Here is a 15,723-nt window from a genome sequence, read left to right as displayed (position 1 = left end):
CAATGGTGCAGCTATGTTCATCAAACAGAGTAAGATTTACTAACAAAAATTAAGAAAGATTTACTAACAAAAATCAAGAAACATTAAAAAATAATCATTGCTCATTTCCCATCTTCACTTTCATACTGATCAAGAATACTAAGAATGTCGAGTCAAATTAACAGAACACAAACCTGGATGATCTTAGGAACTCTTTCTCTCCTTTTGGAAGCTTAGCTAAGTGGGTCATATTGATAGAGGCTGTCTATAGAAAGACAGCAAGGCTGATCTTAGTTTTTCTAGCCTACAGAGCTGGTCACAGAGCCCTCACATACAGACCTTTACCATAAGTATGAAAGTTCCCAGTGTGGCTTCTAGGCCCAAGATCCCTTATTATGTCTCTTGAAATTTAGAGAAACAAGGCATTCTAAAGCTCCCCATAGCCTATAGCTATGCAGCAGTGTGAAGGATGTTTTGTGCTCTCTCACTGTAGTTGGGAGTCACTTTTTGTGTGCATTCAGTCTCCTAGTCAAACCAATCCTTCTACTGGGATCTTGCCCATGATGCAGACAGAACACTTAAACTAGTCCATTACTTTGGATTAGAGAATGTTTTGTGAACTGCATCTTTTCTATTATATTTCTGCTTAAAAATAAATTCTACTTATAGCCATACTATGTGGAGCTAATAATTTGTGTACTTTTGTGTGATAATAATAATAATATATAAACACAATTTCAAAAAAAATACTTTATAGTCAGGTTCAGTGTTGCATACCTGTAATCCCAGCTTCTTGGAGTCAAAGGTAGGTGGGTCACAAATTCAAGGCTAACCTGAGCAGCTTAGCTTAACCCTGTCTCAAAATAAAAATAAATAAATAAATAAAAAGGGTTAGGTATGTTACTCATTGATAGAGTACCCCTGGGTTTAATCAGCAGTTCTGAAAGAAAATAAAGCCAAACTTTATTTAGTTGGTAAATATATAGAAATAAGAAAAAGGAAGAAATATGAGGAAGAAAGATGTTTCCTCTTGCAACAGCTCTCTCTTTCGTCTGAGGTCAGAGACAAACTTGTATGCAGACATGTGAGAGACTGGTACAGTAAGTTTATGATCAGAAGCTTACGCTTGTAAATGTAAGCCTCAGTTTAGAAGAAATTTAGTTACAGATCTCACTTAACATTCACGGATTAGCTGTCCCGCACCTTTTTTAAAAACACTTTCTCAAATTTTCCTTGAATATTCACCAATGTCTGAAGAAATTACTTATGCAAATCTAAAATTCCAGGACTCCAATAAGACAGAAAATACCCAGGATCTTCAAAAATTGGGGGAAAAAGGTAAGATTTTCAGCTATGGATGTGTTGTAAGGTGGCAGAAGTGGTTATACTTCCCACTTCAGGTATGAGTGCATGGATAATGATATTGGTATCATTCAATCTGAATTTTTAATCAAGTCTCCCATTTTTACCAAATGTATCAAAAGTAGCCAAATTAACTGACTATAGGGTTTTTCTTTTTCTAAAATCAGTGATGTATACACTGAACATTCTTAATCTTTTACAAGTCTACTTTTTAATGTTACACTCAAGATACATAAAAAAAAGATATTTTCTAATGGCTGGGTTGTCTGAAGTGTTTTCCCTTCATTAGATAAAGCTGTGGAACAAGGAGAATATTTTGCTCATGAAAATCATAGATCTTTATGTTTCTTTTTTAAAGGAAAATGATTGCATGTATGTATTTAAAAGAGAAAGAAATAATTTTTGTTTTTGAAAGTATTATCTTTGGTACTTGACTCCCAATTCATCTCTAATTTCCTTTCAACCAGCTTTTTGAGGCTTCTTTTCTCACTGTCTCATGGAAACTGTTCTTGTCTAGGTCACTGATGGCTCCCTGTTTCCTCCCAATAGTCATGTCTTTATTATTTGTTGCTTCACTTCCCTGCATCATTTACAGAGCTGAACATTCCTTCTTTTGCAAACATTTTCTCTGCACATTCTTCTGGACGTGGTTTCTGATGTCACAGGCACTGCTGTTTCTGCTTCCCCCCCCACCCTCTGGATCAATGTTTATTCGATGGAGTACCCCAGGGCTGTGTTCTGGGTCCCCTTTTCTTATGTCACTCAATATGTTCTTGTAAGTTGCTTCATTCTGTCATTTGGTTTCAAAAACAATGACTTCCAAATATATTCTTAGGACTTTCCCCAAGATCTCAAGACTAGAAAATCTCAAGACTGCTTCTCAATTTTATATGAAGTTCTTTTATTTATTTATTTATTTATTTTTACTTCCTTGAATAAATATCATTTTTCACATTGACCAGAACGCTACAGCCACTCTATTTCTGTTTTTCAAATAGAAAGCTTTCCCCCAAATTAGGGTTGTTGAACTAGATATTTTTGCTGTATGCAGTTCTATTCCCACTAACTTTGTATGCTGATTCCCACTTTCCACAAGTTCTAAACTACTTACTTTCTAACTCATAACTCATCTTCAAATTTCTGTACACTATAGTCCAATGTGAGATTTATCTATCCATCTATTCATTTGGTTCCTCTCATAATAAAATATGTTTCCATGAGAACAGAGACTTGCAAGTCTTGTCACTTCTGTATCAGTGGCAATCACAATAGTGTCTAGCAAATAGAATGTACTCAATGATAGCTTTCAAATAATGGAATGCATAGACAAATTAGAAAATAATTTTTACAAAAGTTAGCACTTAAATTTGTAATTCTAACTTTAGGTATGATCCTGGACCATGTAGTTCTTTTTATAATAACAATTTTCTAATGTCTAAAGGAATTAAGTTTTACATTTTATTTTCAATTCTCTCTGGATTTCACATTTTTGCACTATCAACTGTGGGATGTTAAGGTATATTTCACAAACACAGTAAGATTATGACATTATCCTTGAATTGTATTTTCTTTAAATATCTAGTCTTCACATATACATATGATGACAAATTTAAATAACATAGCTATTTAATGATAATTTACAATATAAATTTTATGATTTTTGTAGGGAAATGATCTATTCTGGGCTTTACTACTCAGTAAAGAAAGAAAAAGAAGCATTAGATAAAAGTTTTTTGCTAAAAAAAAAATTTAAAAAATTGAAAATTCTGATCAGTAAATGGTATAGATCTAAACTAAGGAAGACATGGAGCCAATAAGTATGTTGAAAATATTGGGGGTCCTGGGTACCCTAGGAGCTAAAATAAACATTCGGAGATTGATTAGCTCTGTTGAGAAGGCAAGAATTTTACTTTCATGGTACAGATGGGTACACAACAATCAAAACTGAAAGGCAGGTGCAATGAATAGGCAGTCTGCTAGGCTTTTATCCCTGATGCAAGGGAACTGGGTTGTTGCCCATTAGTCAGGGCTAACCACACAATCTTTGGCTTGGACAGCCATTAAGGAAAGTGAGTTCTTGACAGCTACTCATTGGTCAGCTGAATTCACTATCTCCTACTGGGATATTTAAAGAGATGTATCTTTTAGTTGTCCCCCACCTCCCTTTGTTCCCTTGTTGTGGGAAAGTCCCCCTGGGTTGAGTGCTTTGGCACCTGCAAAGTTTATCTCTGTTGGTCTAGTGGGTCCCTTCCTTCTCACCACCTTTTGTCAAGGGTCTGTGAATTTCACATTCACCTGTTAACTGCTTGTAACTTTCCATTCTGCTCTCCCCTCTAGCTGCCTTTTTTAGAACTCAAGTCATTTTACATTTAAAATTAAATACGTGTGACTGTATGACTAATGTGATTCTGCAATCTGTACACTCAGAAACATGAGAAATTATACCCCATCTGATTCAAATGTATGACATGTCAAGATCATTGCACTGTCATGTGTAACTAATTAAAACAAGTTTAAAAATTAAAAAAAAAAAACCTAAATACTGCATTTTAAAAATGGACCACTGGGATTTCTATTTCTCATAAGGGAATACCTGGACATATTACAAAGAAACAGCCTACCTTGTTATGTTCTGCAACCAAACTAGGGGTTACATGGGGAATACATAAACAACTAAAAGTATTTCCTTTGATAAGCTGCAAACTATGCCTTAAAGAAAGGTTACTCAGACTGACTTCTCTGCTATTTGCCAGCTACTCATTTTCCCCAAATTTATACACAAGATGCACAGTGTCAAGATTAACTGCTTTTTCTTCTTTCTTTTATAAACTTTGTCTTTGCCTTTTGGTTTCTTGAATCACTCTAAAAGTTTACCTCTTCACTTATGAGAACCATTTTGCATGACAAACAGCAAACTAACTCTTCTGACTTATTCTTGATTTACAATTGAAAAAAAAATGTTTTAAAGTCCATGAGTTTTTAGCAAATCACATTCCTTTTCAAGGTACATATTAGGAAACAAATAAAGGCAGAATGAATTAACAAATGAATGAATCAAATTTTGCTAATGTTGTTTTCTACAGCACCTTCTGTTCCTTCCCCTCTGTGGCGTCAATCAGCCTTGATCCTGACTCTCCTCTGCCTTCTGCTGCTCATTGGACTGGGAGCCTTGGGAGGCGTATGTATGTATTAACACTGTCCTGACTAAAAGGAAAAGCATCTAAAATGTTATGAATTTTACAGCCTAAGTTTATTCTTTGAATTAAGGGCTTGTAATAATAAGAGGTGTGTGCCCACAAATGAACCTTAACGTGGTTTATAGACTTTTTAATATTACTTCTGCAAAACAAAAGACGGTAAAAAAAATCAAAGCAAAACAAAACAAACAAGAATTTATAAAGGTGATAATTCTATCAAGGGTTTACAATTTTTTATCATCTCTCGCTCCTTTCTCCTTTTTTTTTTTCAACTGGAGTTTATAAAACTTTGAAGTTAGAAATGGAAAAACTGAATAAACTGCAAAATATCAAAGAAGAACTTCAGAGAAATGTTTCCCTCCAACTCATGGATAACAACAGAAGCTCAGAAAATATCAGGAGCCTCTCTATCACACTGCAAATAGTAGCCACCAAATTGTGTCGTGAGCTATATAGAAAAGAACCAGGTAACCTTGTGTTGCTCTCAGAGTTACTAGCCATTAAAGTCACTTAAGAACAATTAGAATAAACCTTAATAAATAAATAGAATAAACCTTAAAGTCACTTAAGAATAATTTTATCACTAACCATTGTTTAAAGAAAGGAATTAAATTTAGTTGATGAAATTCTCATCAATATCTTCATGCAGTTAGAAGAAAAAAATAATCATAACTATAAGCTGCCAAATTATTAAGGAATGACATTTATGTAATAAAACAGACAATATGTAATTTCTGTAATATGCTATTACTATTATTTTAGGCTCTGTGGTCATTAGACAACAGGAAAGGAAGTACATCTTTTTGAATTACCTCATTCCAAATTGCAGTAAATGATGAAAGGCCATAGAAAAGAGAAGCACTATTAGTGTTACCTTGGGAAATTGGTGTTATAACATTTCTATAAATTTGTATAGGTTTTTTTTTTTTTGTTTGTTTGTTTTAGTTCTTTGTGCCTCTGAGTAGTCCTCCAATAGTGAACAAGTCAGAGAGCTACAGGTACACTAGTTGGAGAAGGGAGGATTTCTACAGGTGTGTATGTGTGAAACTGATTCTGACCATACAGAATATTTCCTGTGGTTAGTTTTTATTGCCATAAGTAAATACGAGAAATGATGAAAATTATCCAGGTCTCCTGATATAGTAAGACACACTTGAATCTAAGTTCTTACTTTAAAATTTTTGTTCAAATTATGTGTCAGATACATTTTTTGTGATATGTAGGAATGTAACATACAAGATTCATTTTGTTTCTCTTCCTTTCACCTAAAAAGAAGAAACACTGTAAATTTTTTCATTGTCACATAAAGTAAGGACATAATAACAAAGAGTATTCACACACACACACAAAAAAAAAAAAAACAACAAATAAAACTATTTCTTCTTCCAGAGCACAAATGTAAACCTTGTCCAAAGGAATGGATGTGGTATGGGGATAGCTGTTACATCAGACTCAATCATTTTGAAACATGGCAAAACAGCGAAATTTTCTGTTCTGCTCAGAATGCCAGTCTGCTGCAAGTTAGGAACAAAAAAAAATTGGTAAGACTCCCCAAGTCTCTCAGCCTGTGAGAAAGGAAATCTCTTCTCCTATTATAAAATAGGAGTGGGGTATGTTGGGAAAGATCTGTATCAACCCATTCATGATTCTTGCTTATTTTAGTCAAAGTGCAAGGTAATTGAGACTTTGTATATTTTTCTCAGGGAATCACAGCCAAGATAAAACACACAAAACCTTAGCTTAGGATCTTAGAATCAATAGAATCTTAGAAATTTATGGGTAGAAGAATAGATCAGGGGTACCCAGAATCTTCAGGCCTATGACCATTACCAAGTTGGTACTCTGGAATCAGGCCTCAGTATATTTATCTGAACATTTATCTGAAAACACAGGACCTAGAGATCATTCCTGAGAATTACCAATTTCATAAAAAGTATGTAAGAGGATATTTCTTGTTTCTACCTTATTGTATTTTTTCATTAAAGGAAAAAGTTTGGTTAACTATGCTATCACAAAACATATATAGATAAGTAGAAATTGAATGGTATGACAAGGGCAAGTACCAAGCAAATCTGCTGAACTGAGTTATGGGATGCAGAATAAGTGTTTTCTCTGTGCTTTATTTATTTTCTGATTTACTTTTTTCCTTTTTTTTCCAAGTCTAAAATTTTTTCCACATTTCTTACTATTTCTGGTCCCTCAGTAATCATATGTTTCTCAGCAAAATTACATTTTCTAAGCATATCAGCTTCTTTACTGTAAGGCAATTTGGCATTCTTTACAGAAGAGGGGATATCAATCATAATTTCTTTCTCATTAAATTATTCTTAGATAACCCATTCATAGTTTTTTACTCAAGGAAAAAATTTAAAGTCAGGAATATGAAAGGACACATTGTTTTGACTACAAAATTTTGGACTGGTCCTGAATTCTATTCTATGACTACTTTTCTCCAATTCTGCTGCACCGTTTTCCTACTTTGCTTTTTCTGTTAATGCTCCGTTACATTCAATAACTATCTCCATTGCCCTTGACTGAATATTAACTGCTCAAATATTCAACCTTGTTAATTATACCATGAACTGCCTCACTCTTGTGAGACAGAAAGTGATACTGTAAAACTGCTGAAATTTTAAGGTTAAAATCACTTTCAGCTTCTTTTAAATGGCATTGAAAATTAGTAGTACAATATCAAAAATTCTAAGAAAGTAATATGTCAGAAATTACATTGTAAGGAAAGAACATATATTTTTTAAAACAGATCATTTCTATTCCCTATAGGAATTCATAAAATCCCTTCAATTATATAACTTTTGGCTGGGATTATCTCCTGGAAATTATCACATGAACCGTGTAAGGCTGGATGACATGATTGCTTCTTCTGCTTGGTAAGTCTCTATTCTTGTTGTATTTTTATAGTTGGGTTTAAGTTTAGATATTTTTACCAGGAGCACTGTAAGTAGCAACTGGCAAGCTTTCATTGTGATTGCATCCTTGAAGATCCCTGTTCTGTCATATTTACTTGATGTGTTTGGTCATACAGAAAATAACCACAAATGTATTCTCATTATATTGACAAATCACTAATAAAGTCATAGTAGCCAAATTTAGGGAAGTGTCTATAAATAATTATTTTATCTAAGGAAATTATGAAAGCCAACAAAATTCACTGGACCCTAACAAATACTTAATGATATGCTAAATTCTGGGATTTGTAGATGTATGAAACATCGATATAGTCCTCAATTTACTTTATCAATCATATGTGAAGACCAACTAAATAATTCTAGGGATTAAAAAGACCATAATGTGATAAATGTTTCAGTTAGAAAAACAGATTATCCAAAAATATTTTTGGATTTTTAGTTATAATTGACACATAAATTAGAAAATTTTAGGGAAAAACTAACCAGAAGAACATTTCATTGTAAAGAATAATATGACTTTAGCATGGTATACTGTATATGTGTATAATTGTGTGTATAATGTAATATGTAATGCACATATATGTATATGAAATAATTAATTGCATAATCTATTTAAGAAAGTAGTTACACTACTATAAATGGGATTATACATTGTATTTGTTCTGCTTGTAATGGGGAAAACATTAAGGCTTTACATAAAAATGTGTCAAAATACAATTTGTATTGTATAATGTCTAAAATTTGGAAACTGGCCACATTAAAGAAAGAAATCAGAGTGTTAACCTGCTGAACACTGTTGGGAGGCAAGCATTTATCCCAAATTCTTAGCTGAGGACTAAGTGGGGGCAGTTCAAGTGGGGGCAGTTCAAGCAATTGCACTGGAATGCTCCCACTGACTCAATACTGAGATTTCTGAATACTCATCAGCTCAGCCACATAGCAAATAGAGATTTTTGTTTTGTTTTATGCCCTTGTTTTTTTCCCTTTAATTATAAATAGTAACTATAGGAGTGTGGCTCAGAAAGATGAGATGACTCTCTTTGGTGGCTGGCAATGACAGGAAGAATAGGGGATAAGATCTGCATAAATGAAAGGGAGACAAATATATATCTGAAAGGTCTCATTTAGCATTGAAGGCCTAGAGGTGAAGGTAATATGGGTGTTAGGAGAGGTGGAATCTTGTTTTGAAAAAGCAGAATATATGTGTGCTTGCAATTTTGCAAATGGAAAGGTATTTACAATGGAATAGCATACATGGTAGACATTTAAAATTATCAAGAAATAACACTGAAATAAAATGTATATAATCATCATATATATGATTCATATATGTACATGTTATTTTTTGTTTTGTTCTTTTTCTTTTATTAGTGCATTATATTATACATAATAATTGGGTTCGTTTTGACAAAATCATACATGCATGCAATTTAAAGTACCTCATTTTAGTCCCTGGTTGCCCTCTTTCCCTTCTCTTCTCCCTCATCTTATTTTCTTTCTGCTGCTGTACTGGGTTCTTTTGTATAAACACCAAGGAGTGGGATAGCTGGATTATAGGGAAATTTCATTCCTAGATTTTTGTGGAATTTCCAAAAAATCTTTCCAGGGTGGTGACTAATTTTCAGTCCCACCAACAATGTCTGAGTATACTTTTTTCTCACCTCTTCACCAGCATTTATTATGTTTTTGTATTTTTTGATAGCTGCCATTCTGACTGGAGTGAGATAAAAACTCAATGCAGTTTTTATTTGCATTTCCCCAATTGCTAGAGACATTGCACATTTTTCATATATTTGCTGGCCATTTGTGTTTTTTCTTTTGAGAAATATCTGGTTAGTTCTCATTCTCATTTCCTGATGTGTTATTTATTTTCTTGATGTTAACTTTTCTGAGTTCTTTATATATTCTGGATATTAATCTCCTGTCAGAGGAGGAGCTGGCAAAGATTTTCTCCCAATTCTTAGGCTGTCTTTTCACATTCTTGTTTCCTTTGCTGTGCAGAAGTTTGATTTCTTTGCAGTATCTTTATTTTTTTATTGAAATGGTATTTCATCTGTAATTGTTCTCTTAATTCATTCCTTAATTCAGTAAACATTTAATTGATGAGTTTTTATAAGTCTTTCTCTGGAATTTTGTCCATTTCCATAACTATAAATTCCTTTGTTAGGGGGTTGTGAATTGGGGGAGGAAATTTGTTTGCCTATTTCCTCATGTTTTCAGAGGTCTTCATTTTCCTCATCCATTGATTTATCAATCCATACATACATCCATGCATCCATCCATCTATTACTTTTATACATGTGTCCTTTTGTGTTAGTTTTTTGTTCTAGGGACTTCTCTATTTTTTATGTACAAGGTGATGTCCAAGAGTAGGAACTGGAGTCCTCCTCTAGGTGTTCCTACTTGGGGCCTGGTTATTGATTTGGGATTTTTGTCTCCCCTATTCTACATGTTTGAGTATTATTGAGGCTTGAGTGAGGGCAGCTCATGTTTGGGGTGAGTTTCGCTATTACTTGCCTGAGTTGTGAGCAGTGTTCAGCAGCGGGATCCTCTGTGAACTCGGAGTGGCACAATCACTTTCCAGTCAGTCTTAGAAGAAGGGGGAACCTAGAATAGCAATAATGTTAGCAACAGATGTACAAGACTTAAAATAAATGCCTGTGTCTACTTTAACATCTATGACACTAATTACCATCCCATATGATGGGATCAGCATTTAACACCAGCATCAACAATAAACAACCATGAACTAGACCATATATTAAACAGTTAATGTCTACTATGTCATCCACTCTTTTATAGGGTAGGAATTACATAAACTTTATAATTCAGTCAAAGAGTGGAATTATAGTTTCTTAAGTAAAGAAAAAATAGGGTAGGATGGCAAGAGAATTTTAAAATATTTAAAAAGTGAACAGAAGAGAAGCAGGAGATGAGTAGCAGATGATGGCTATAAACATAGAGGAATAAAAAATAATTAAAGTAAAAAATTAATGAAAGAGAGGAAGAGGGAACAGGAAGATTTGACTATTAGTAGGGGAAGAGAGTGCAGAAGGAGGAATAACAGGAATAAAAACCAAGGTATACACACACAAAAAAATTGAAAGATGAAAACAACTCAAACCCACATAAAATTTTACCTCATCAAAGTCAATCTGAAGCTAAATAATAATCAGGTAAAAAAGGAAAGTGATTAAAATGAAAGTAAAATGATGTGAATACACACAAAAACACCTTTGTGCAGTAGGAGCACACATACACACACGCACACACACACATACACACACCTCTGTGCAGTGGGAATACAAACACATACACACCCACATATGCACACAGAATCATGCAGAACTAAAAAAGTAAAAAATAAAAAAATAAAATGAGATTAAAATTTAAAAAATAATAAAATCTTAAAAAAAAGAATTTAAATGTGTGATAGAAAAAAAAGGATAAAAATTCTTAATGAGAAAAAAAGGTCTATTTCCCATTGTGGTGATCAAAAGTGTTAGCAAGGATGGATTTTTCATTGTCTAGGCTGTTGTGCCATTCTTTGCATTTATTTTTGGGCTCTGTAACCTTTGGGTCAATGGCTTGGGGTTGTATAGTCCAATGTCTTTGTGTTCACCAAGCTTCCAGTCATTATGACCAGGAGCCAAAGCTGGTGTGTAGCTATCAGCTTCCCATCTCCCAGCATTGGATTGGATACACTGGGGAGTCCCAACAAGGGGTGTCCACTAGTTTCAGGGTTAGTACAGTTCTATTGGAAGTTCCAGTAGTTGGGACTTAGTCTTGGCTGACCTTTGGAACTGAGCCATGAGTATTTGAGATTTGATCCACACCCTCTGTTGCTGAAGACAGTTATCTGTGCTGGGCATCTAGGTCTCAGAGGCCTCCGTATATTACATTTATTTTGAGAGAGAGAGAGAGAGAGAGAGAGAGAGAGAGAGAGAGAGAGAGAGAGAGAGAGAGAGAGTTTTTAATATTTATTTTTTAGTTTTCGGTGGACACAACATCTTTGTTTGTATGTGGTGCTGAGGATCGAACCCGGGCCACACGCATGCCAGGCGAGTGGGCTACCTCTTGAGCCACATCCCCAGCCCCGTATATTACATTTTTAAGGTGTGGAGTCTAAACATCCATAGGTCTTACATTCACCACTATGGATGTGAGTTACCCAGGATCAGACCAGGAGTGCAGATGGTCATTTTTGATCAGTTATTGGTGTCTTCCCAACAGCTCATATGAGACACTAGGAACCAAGACAACTCTCTCTCTCTCTCCTTGGTATCCTCCAAGCCTGAATTGCCTTAGGCTCAAATTTCTTTGTGCCTATATTAGTCACTGGGGCCCCACAGTAGGCAATTTCTCAGTCAGGCTGGCAACTTCTTTTGAGTTCCAGATTTCCCAATTCTGTCTGCTGCCACTTAGCCATTTATTAATGGTTCTTTCTGGCTGGTTACCTAGGTTCCTCCCAGACTCTCTGCCCATTGTTCCAAAAATTTTGGTTGATTTTCACTCAACAACTTCACCCACCAACTCTGGGTCCATTAGGATCAGCCTCCCTCTCCATTCTATAGGTTTCCCCAGTCTCTCTCTCTCTCTCTCTCTCTCTCTCTCTCTCTCTCTCTCTTAACTGTGCTTCCTCTCTGTCTGCCTGTGCTCTCCCTCCTCTCAGCCACCCCAGCCATTACCACCACCACTGGCACCAGCAAGCTGGCATGATTCTAACATATTGTTTCTTATATTATCTTCAAAGTTTCTGCTTTCAGTGTCTCTAATGGTTTCTTTGACCATCCAGGGTTGAATTTCAATGAGTGCCCTTAGTTACCCACCTTGCTGAGCAATAGTCTTCCCACTTTGTAATTCTGGAGCTGAGAAACTGCTGGGAAGTGCACCCTTTCTCTAATCTGCCATTTTTCTCTCTTATTTTTGTTCTTGGTGCTATTTGGGGGCTTGTATTTGGAAGGGGTGCTGATTAGCATCTGTAATTTGTCACCAAATTTTGTTCTTGAAAAATTAATCAATAAACTTATTTGATGGTCATTATTTATTGACCAAGGGACTGATGCTTATATCTATTCAAAATATAATGTTTTAATTTACAAATTTGTTTTTCATGTATCATCCTCAATCACTAATCCAGTGTTTATGAATTGTTAATTAGTTGGGATTTCAGAGTAAAATCTCTAAAACTGTCACTTGGAGATGATGTTGATATTCAGGTATTGTATGTTAGATTAATTTCTGGGTTTGATGATTACAAAGAACACTTGAGACAAGATTTACTACTGGGCTAGTTAGACTAGAGAATCTTATGGAAGAGCATTATTTTTAAATCATATTAGATGTGAAGAGGTGCTAAGTCTGGAATTAAATTACAGTAAATATTCCAGATGTGGGAAAGTAGAGAAGGCAGAGAGAAATAAAACAATATTTCATATTGTGTATGTGTCAATTAAATGATTAACTTGATATTCTGGACTTTAACATAGATTTACCTGAGATAAAGCTGACCTACTGGTAATAATGTTATATTGTAAAAATCATTTTTTTCTGTGAAAGTGTTTTAAATATTTGACTTGCCAAGTGTAATTTCCTTTTCTTTTCCTTTTTTCAGGTTTAAAAATAACATAAGTGACTTAAATAATAAATATTGTGGATCTATATATGATTCCTATGTTTATTATTTTTCCTGCTCTTCTATGAAAAACTTTATGTGTGAGAAGATGGCCAATTCAGTGAAGACTGAAAGTGTATTAATGAGTGAAGATCTAGATGGAAGAATGTAGTCAGTGCAATTATTTTGCTTCAGCTAATTTCCTGAAATTGATAGGATCTTTGGGCAGGATGCATCACCTAGATAACACAAGTTAGATAAAGATGATGTAACTAAATTGCTGCCTCTCTCCTAGTATTTATGTCATCAGACTTTCTTCTTTTGACTCATTTGCTGAGTGTAAGGAATCTAAAATCCTATCTTCTCAGGTACATACAGTCCAGATATTGTTCAGCATAAAGACAGTGTTTCTGGTAATATAGGAATCTGAAACTAATATTTTCCTGCTTTTCCAGAAATAAACAAGGGAAATTTCTGTCTTCTAGAAAATCAGAGAAAATTAATATAGGAATAAATATAACAATACAATAAGAAAATTTTGATTTATTCTAGTAATGTAGATTAATTAAGCATGTAAAATGATAGAGAAAAAACCATATAGTTTTAATATGTGTACAAAAAGTATTTGTTGATATACAATATGCAATTATAGACAATCTTCTCAGAAAACTAGAAGAATATTTCTGTAACATGATAAAGAGAGTTGAAATAAAACCAAACTTTGAACAAACAAAAAAAACTCTCAAGTTTCAATTAACAGTTAACATCATACTTCTAATAAGAAAATGAAAGTTTTTCTTTTGAGTGCTATGGAACAAGATGAGGATGATCTTTATCAACCATTTCATTTAAACCCTATTGTCTATTAGAGGTCCTCAGTGGAATAAAGCAAGAAAAAGAAGTATAAAATAATGGAAGAGAGAGAAATAAAACATTTTTATTTGTAAATAATAAAATTATGCACATAAAAACAATGATTTATAAGCTATTAGAGTAAATAATGTATCAAGGTCAGTGGATAAAATCTTACCATATAAAAATCAACCATATTTTATGTATTATGTATTCTATGTTTGTATTTGTATGTATTATGTATTATCATTGAACAAGTAGTGATAAAATTTTAAATTTAATAACACTTATAATGGCACACAAAATATAAAATAATTATCTAGTAAAAATGTAGAAAACCTTCATATGCAAAAATTTTGTGCAATTTCCCCCTTTGTCTCCCTTTCCTAGGGATCTCTATATCTAATGACTGATAAACATTCCAGCACAGTAACCTTGTACACTTTCTCCAACATGGTCCATTTCAGTTTCAGAAGTTTACAGTCAATTATTTTATTAAGAATACATCACTGATCAATTTCTTCCTTTGTCCAACTTTGCTTCTTTTCCTTCTGCCCAGGTAGGGCCCAGACACATATGTTCCATATTAAACCTGCAAGCTAACTTCTGTCAAGGGGTGTTTTGGAGAGAACCAAACCTGCAACAATAGGTAGCAAGAATTATCCAAGAAAACAGATGCTAAGATGGAATCTGGGGCTTGAATCACCAGCTGCCCACTATCAATGAGAAATAAATCATTGCTGTTAAAAAGAAAAGATCACAAAGGCACAAACATGGTATCATTGTTAAAATCTTCACAAGTGGTGAAGACCTGGAATGACAAACTAGTGGAGTCAAGATTACTCTAGGAAAATGTATCAGATATTTGAGAAACATGGGAAGAATAAAAACAATAAGGATGATGGAATTAGGCATTTGTTGGCAATCTCAATTGACTCTTCCGAAAAATAACAGGGAAATCTGAAAGTGAATAATCAAGGAAAAAAAGCTAAGTGTGAATACTGATAGGTATTAAATGGAAAGGTTCTCATTTCATTCAATTTGAAGGCAGAAAAAATAGGGACTAGTCTTAGGAATTTGTAATAAGACAGAGGGGACAGAAATCCAAAGAAAGTTATGATTTTAAACTGGGAAAGCCTGTTTTGCCAGAATCAGGGTCCTGATTGAGAAAGCATAAAAGGAAGACATCTTTGGATGATAACTCCCCAAATCTTGATTCACATATTTTTCTGAGACCTCAGAAGTGACTCACTTCTCCCAATTAATGGCTAACACACTCTCTTTGATTAAAATATGGTATAGGTTTCCAGTTATAAGTCAAATTGCATGAGCTTCATTCACCCATTCTCCTGTCCAGGAGGGCAAATAAAAAGATAACCTGGCTAAACGCATGACTTGTCTCATAAAAAAAAGAGATTTTTGCACCTATCTATTATGTCCCAGCAAGATAGAGAGCATACATCTGATGAGACTTTCTAAATGCTAGACCAGGTTGGTGGGGAAAGTGACACAAAATTGAATAAGGGAAGTTTATTAATCTAGGACCACTCTCTTGGGATAGTGAATTTAGTAACCCAAAAAGGACTTTAATAAATGGTGCAAACACTCTGACAGGAAGCTTTCAAAAAATGTAGAGAAATAAATGGCCCACACCAAATTAAGAAGAAGTACCATATTTGCTTTGGCAGGAAAAAAAGAGAATAAAAATTTCAAAGATGTGGGAACATTAGAGTGGGTACTATCATAAAATAATAGTTTTCATCAGCCAATCAAAGGACAATATTCCTTAGGA

At 34.1% G+C, this 15,723-nt stretch overlaps 1 protein-coding gene across 1 annotated transcript; it reads left to right on the top strand.

The window, feature by feature from the left end:
- Positions 1-1,136: 1,136 nt before the first annotated feature.
- On the top strand, positions 1,137-14,337 carry Clec12a (C-type lectin domain family 12 member A). The gene is made up of 6 exons (XM_077799077.1): positions 1,137-1,317; positions 4,425-4,523; positions 4,817-5,005; positions 5,928-6,079; positions 7,320-7,426; positions 14,322-14,337. Exons 1-6 carry the CDS (start codon positions 1,227-1,229, stop codon positions 14,335-14,337), a joined length of 654 nt encoding a protein of 217 aa, XP_077655203.1. The 5' UTR covers positions 1,137-1,226.
- Positions 14,338-15,723: the final 1,386 nt, after the last annotated feature.

This window comes from Urocitellus parryii, chromosome 5 (assembly GCF_045843805.1).
Source record: "Urocitellus parryii isolate mUroPar1 chromosome 5, mUroPar1.hap1, whole genome shotgun sequence".
Classification (NCBI taxonomy): Eukaryota; Metazoa; Chordata; class Mammalia; order Rodentia; family Sciuridae; genus Urocitellus; species Urocitellus parryii.
The sequence above is the reverse complement of the archived record's forward strand: the minus strand, read 5'-3'. Positions and strand labels throughout refer to the sequence as shown.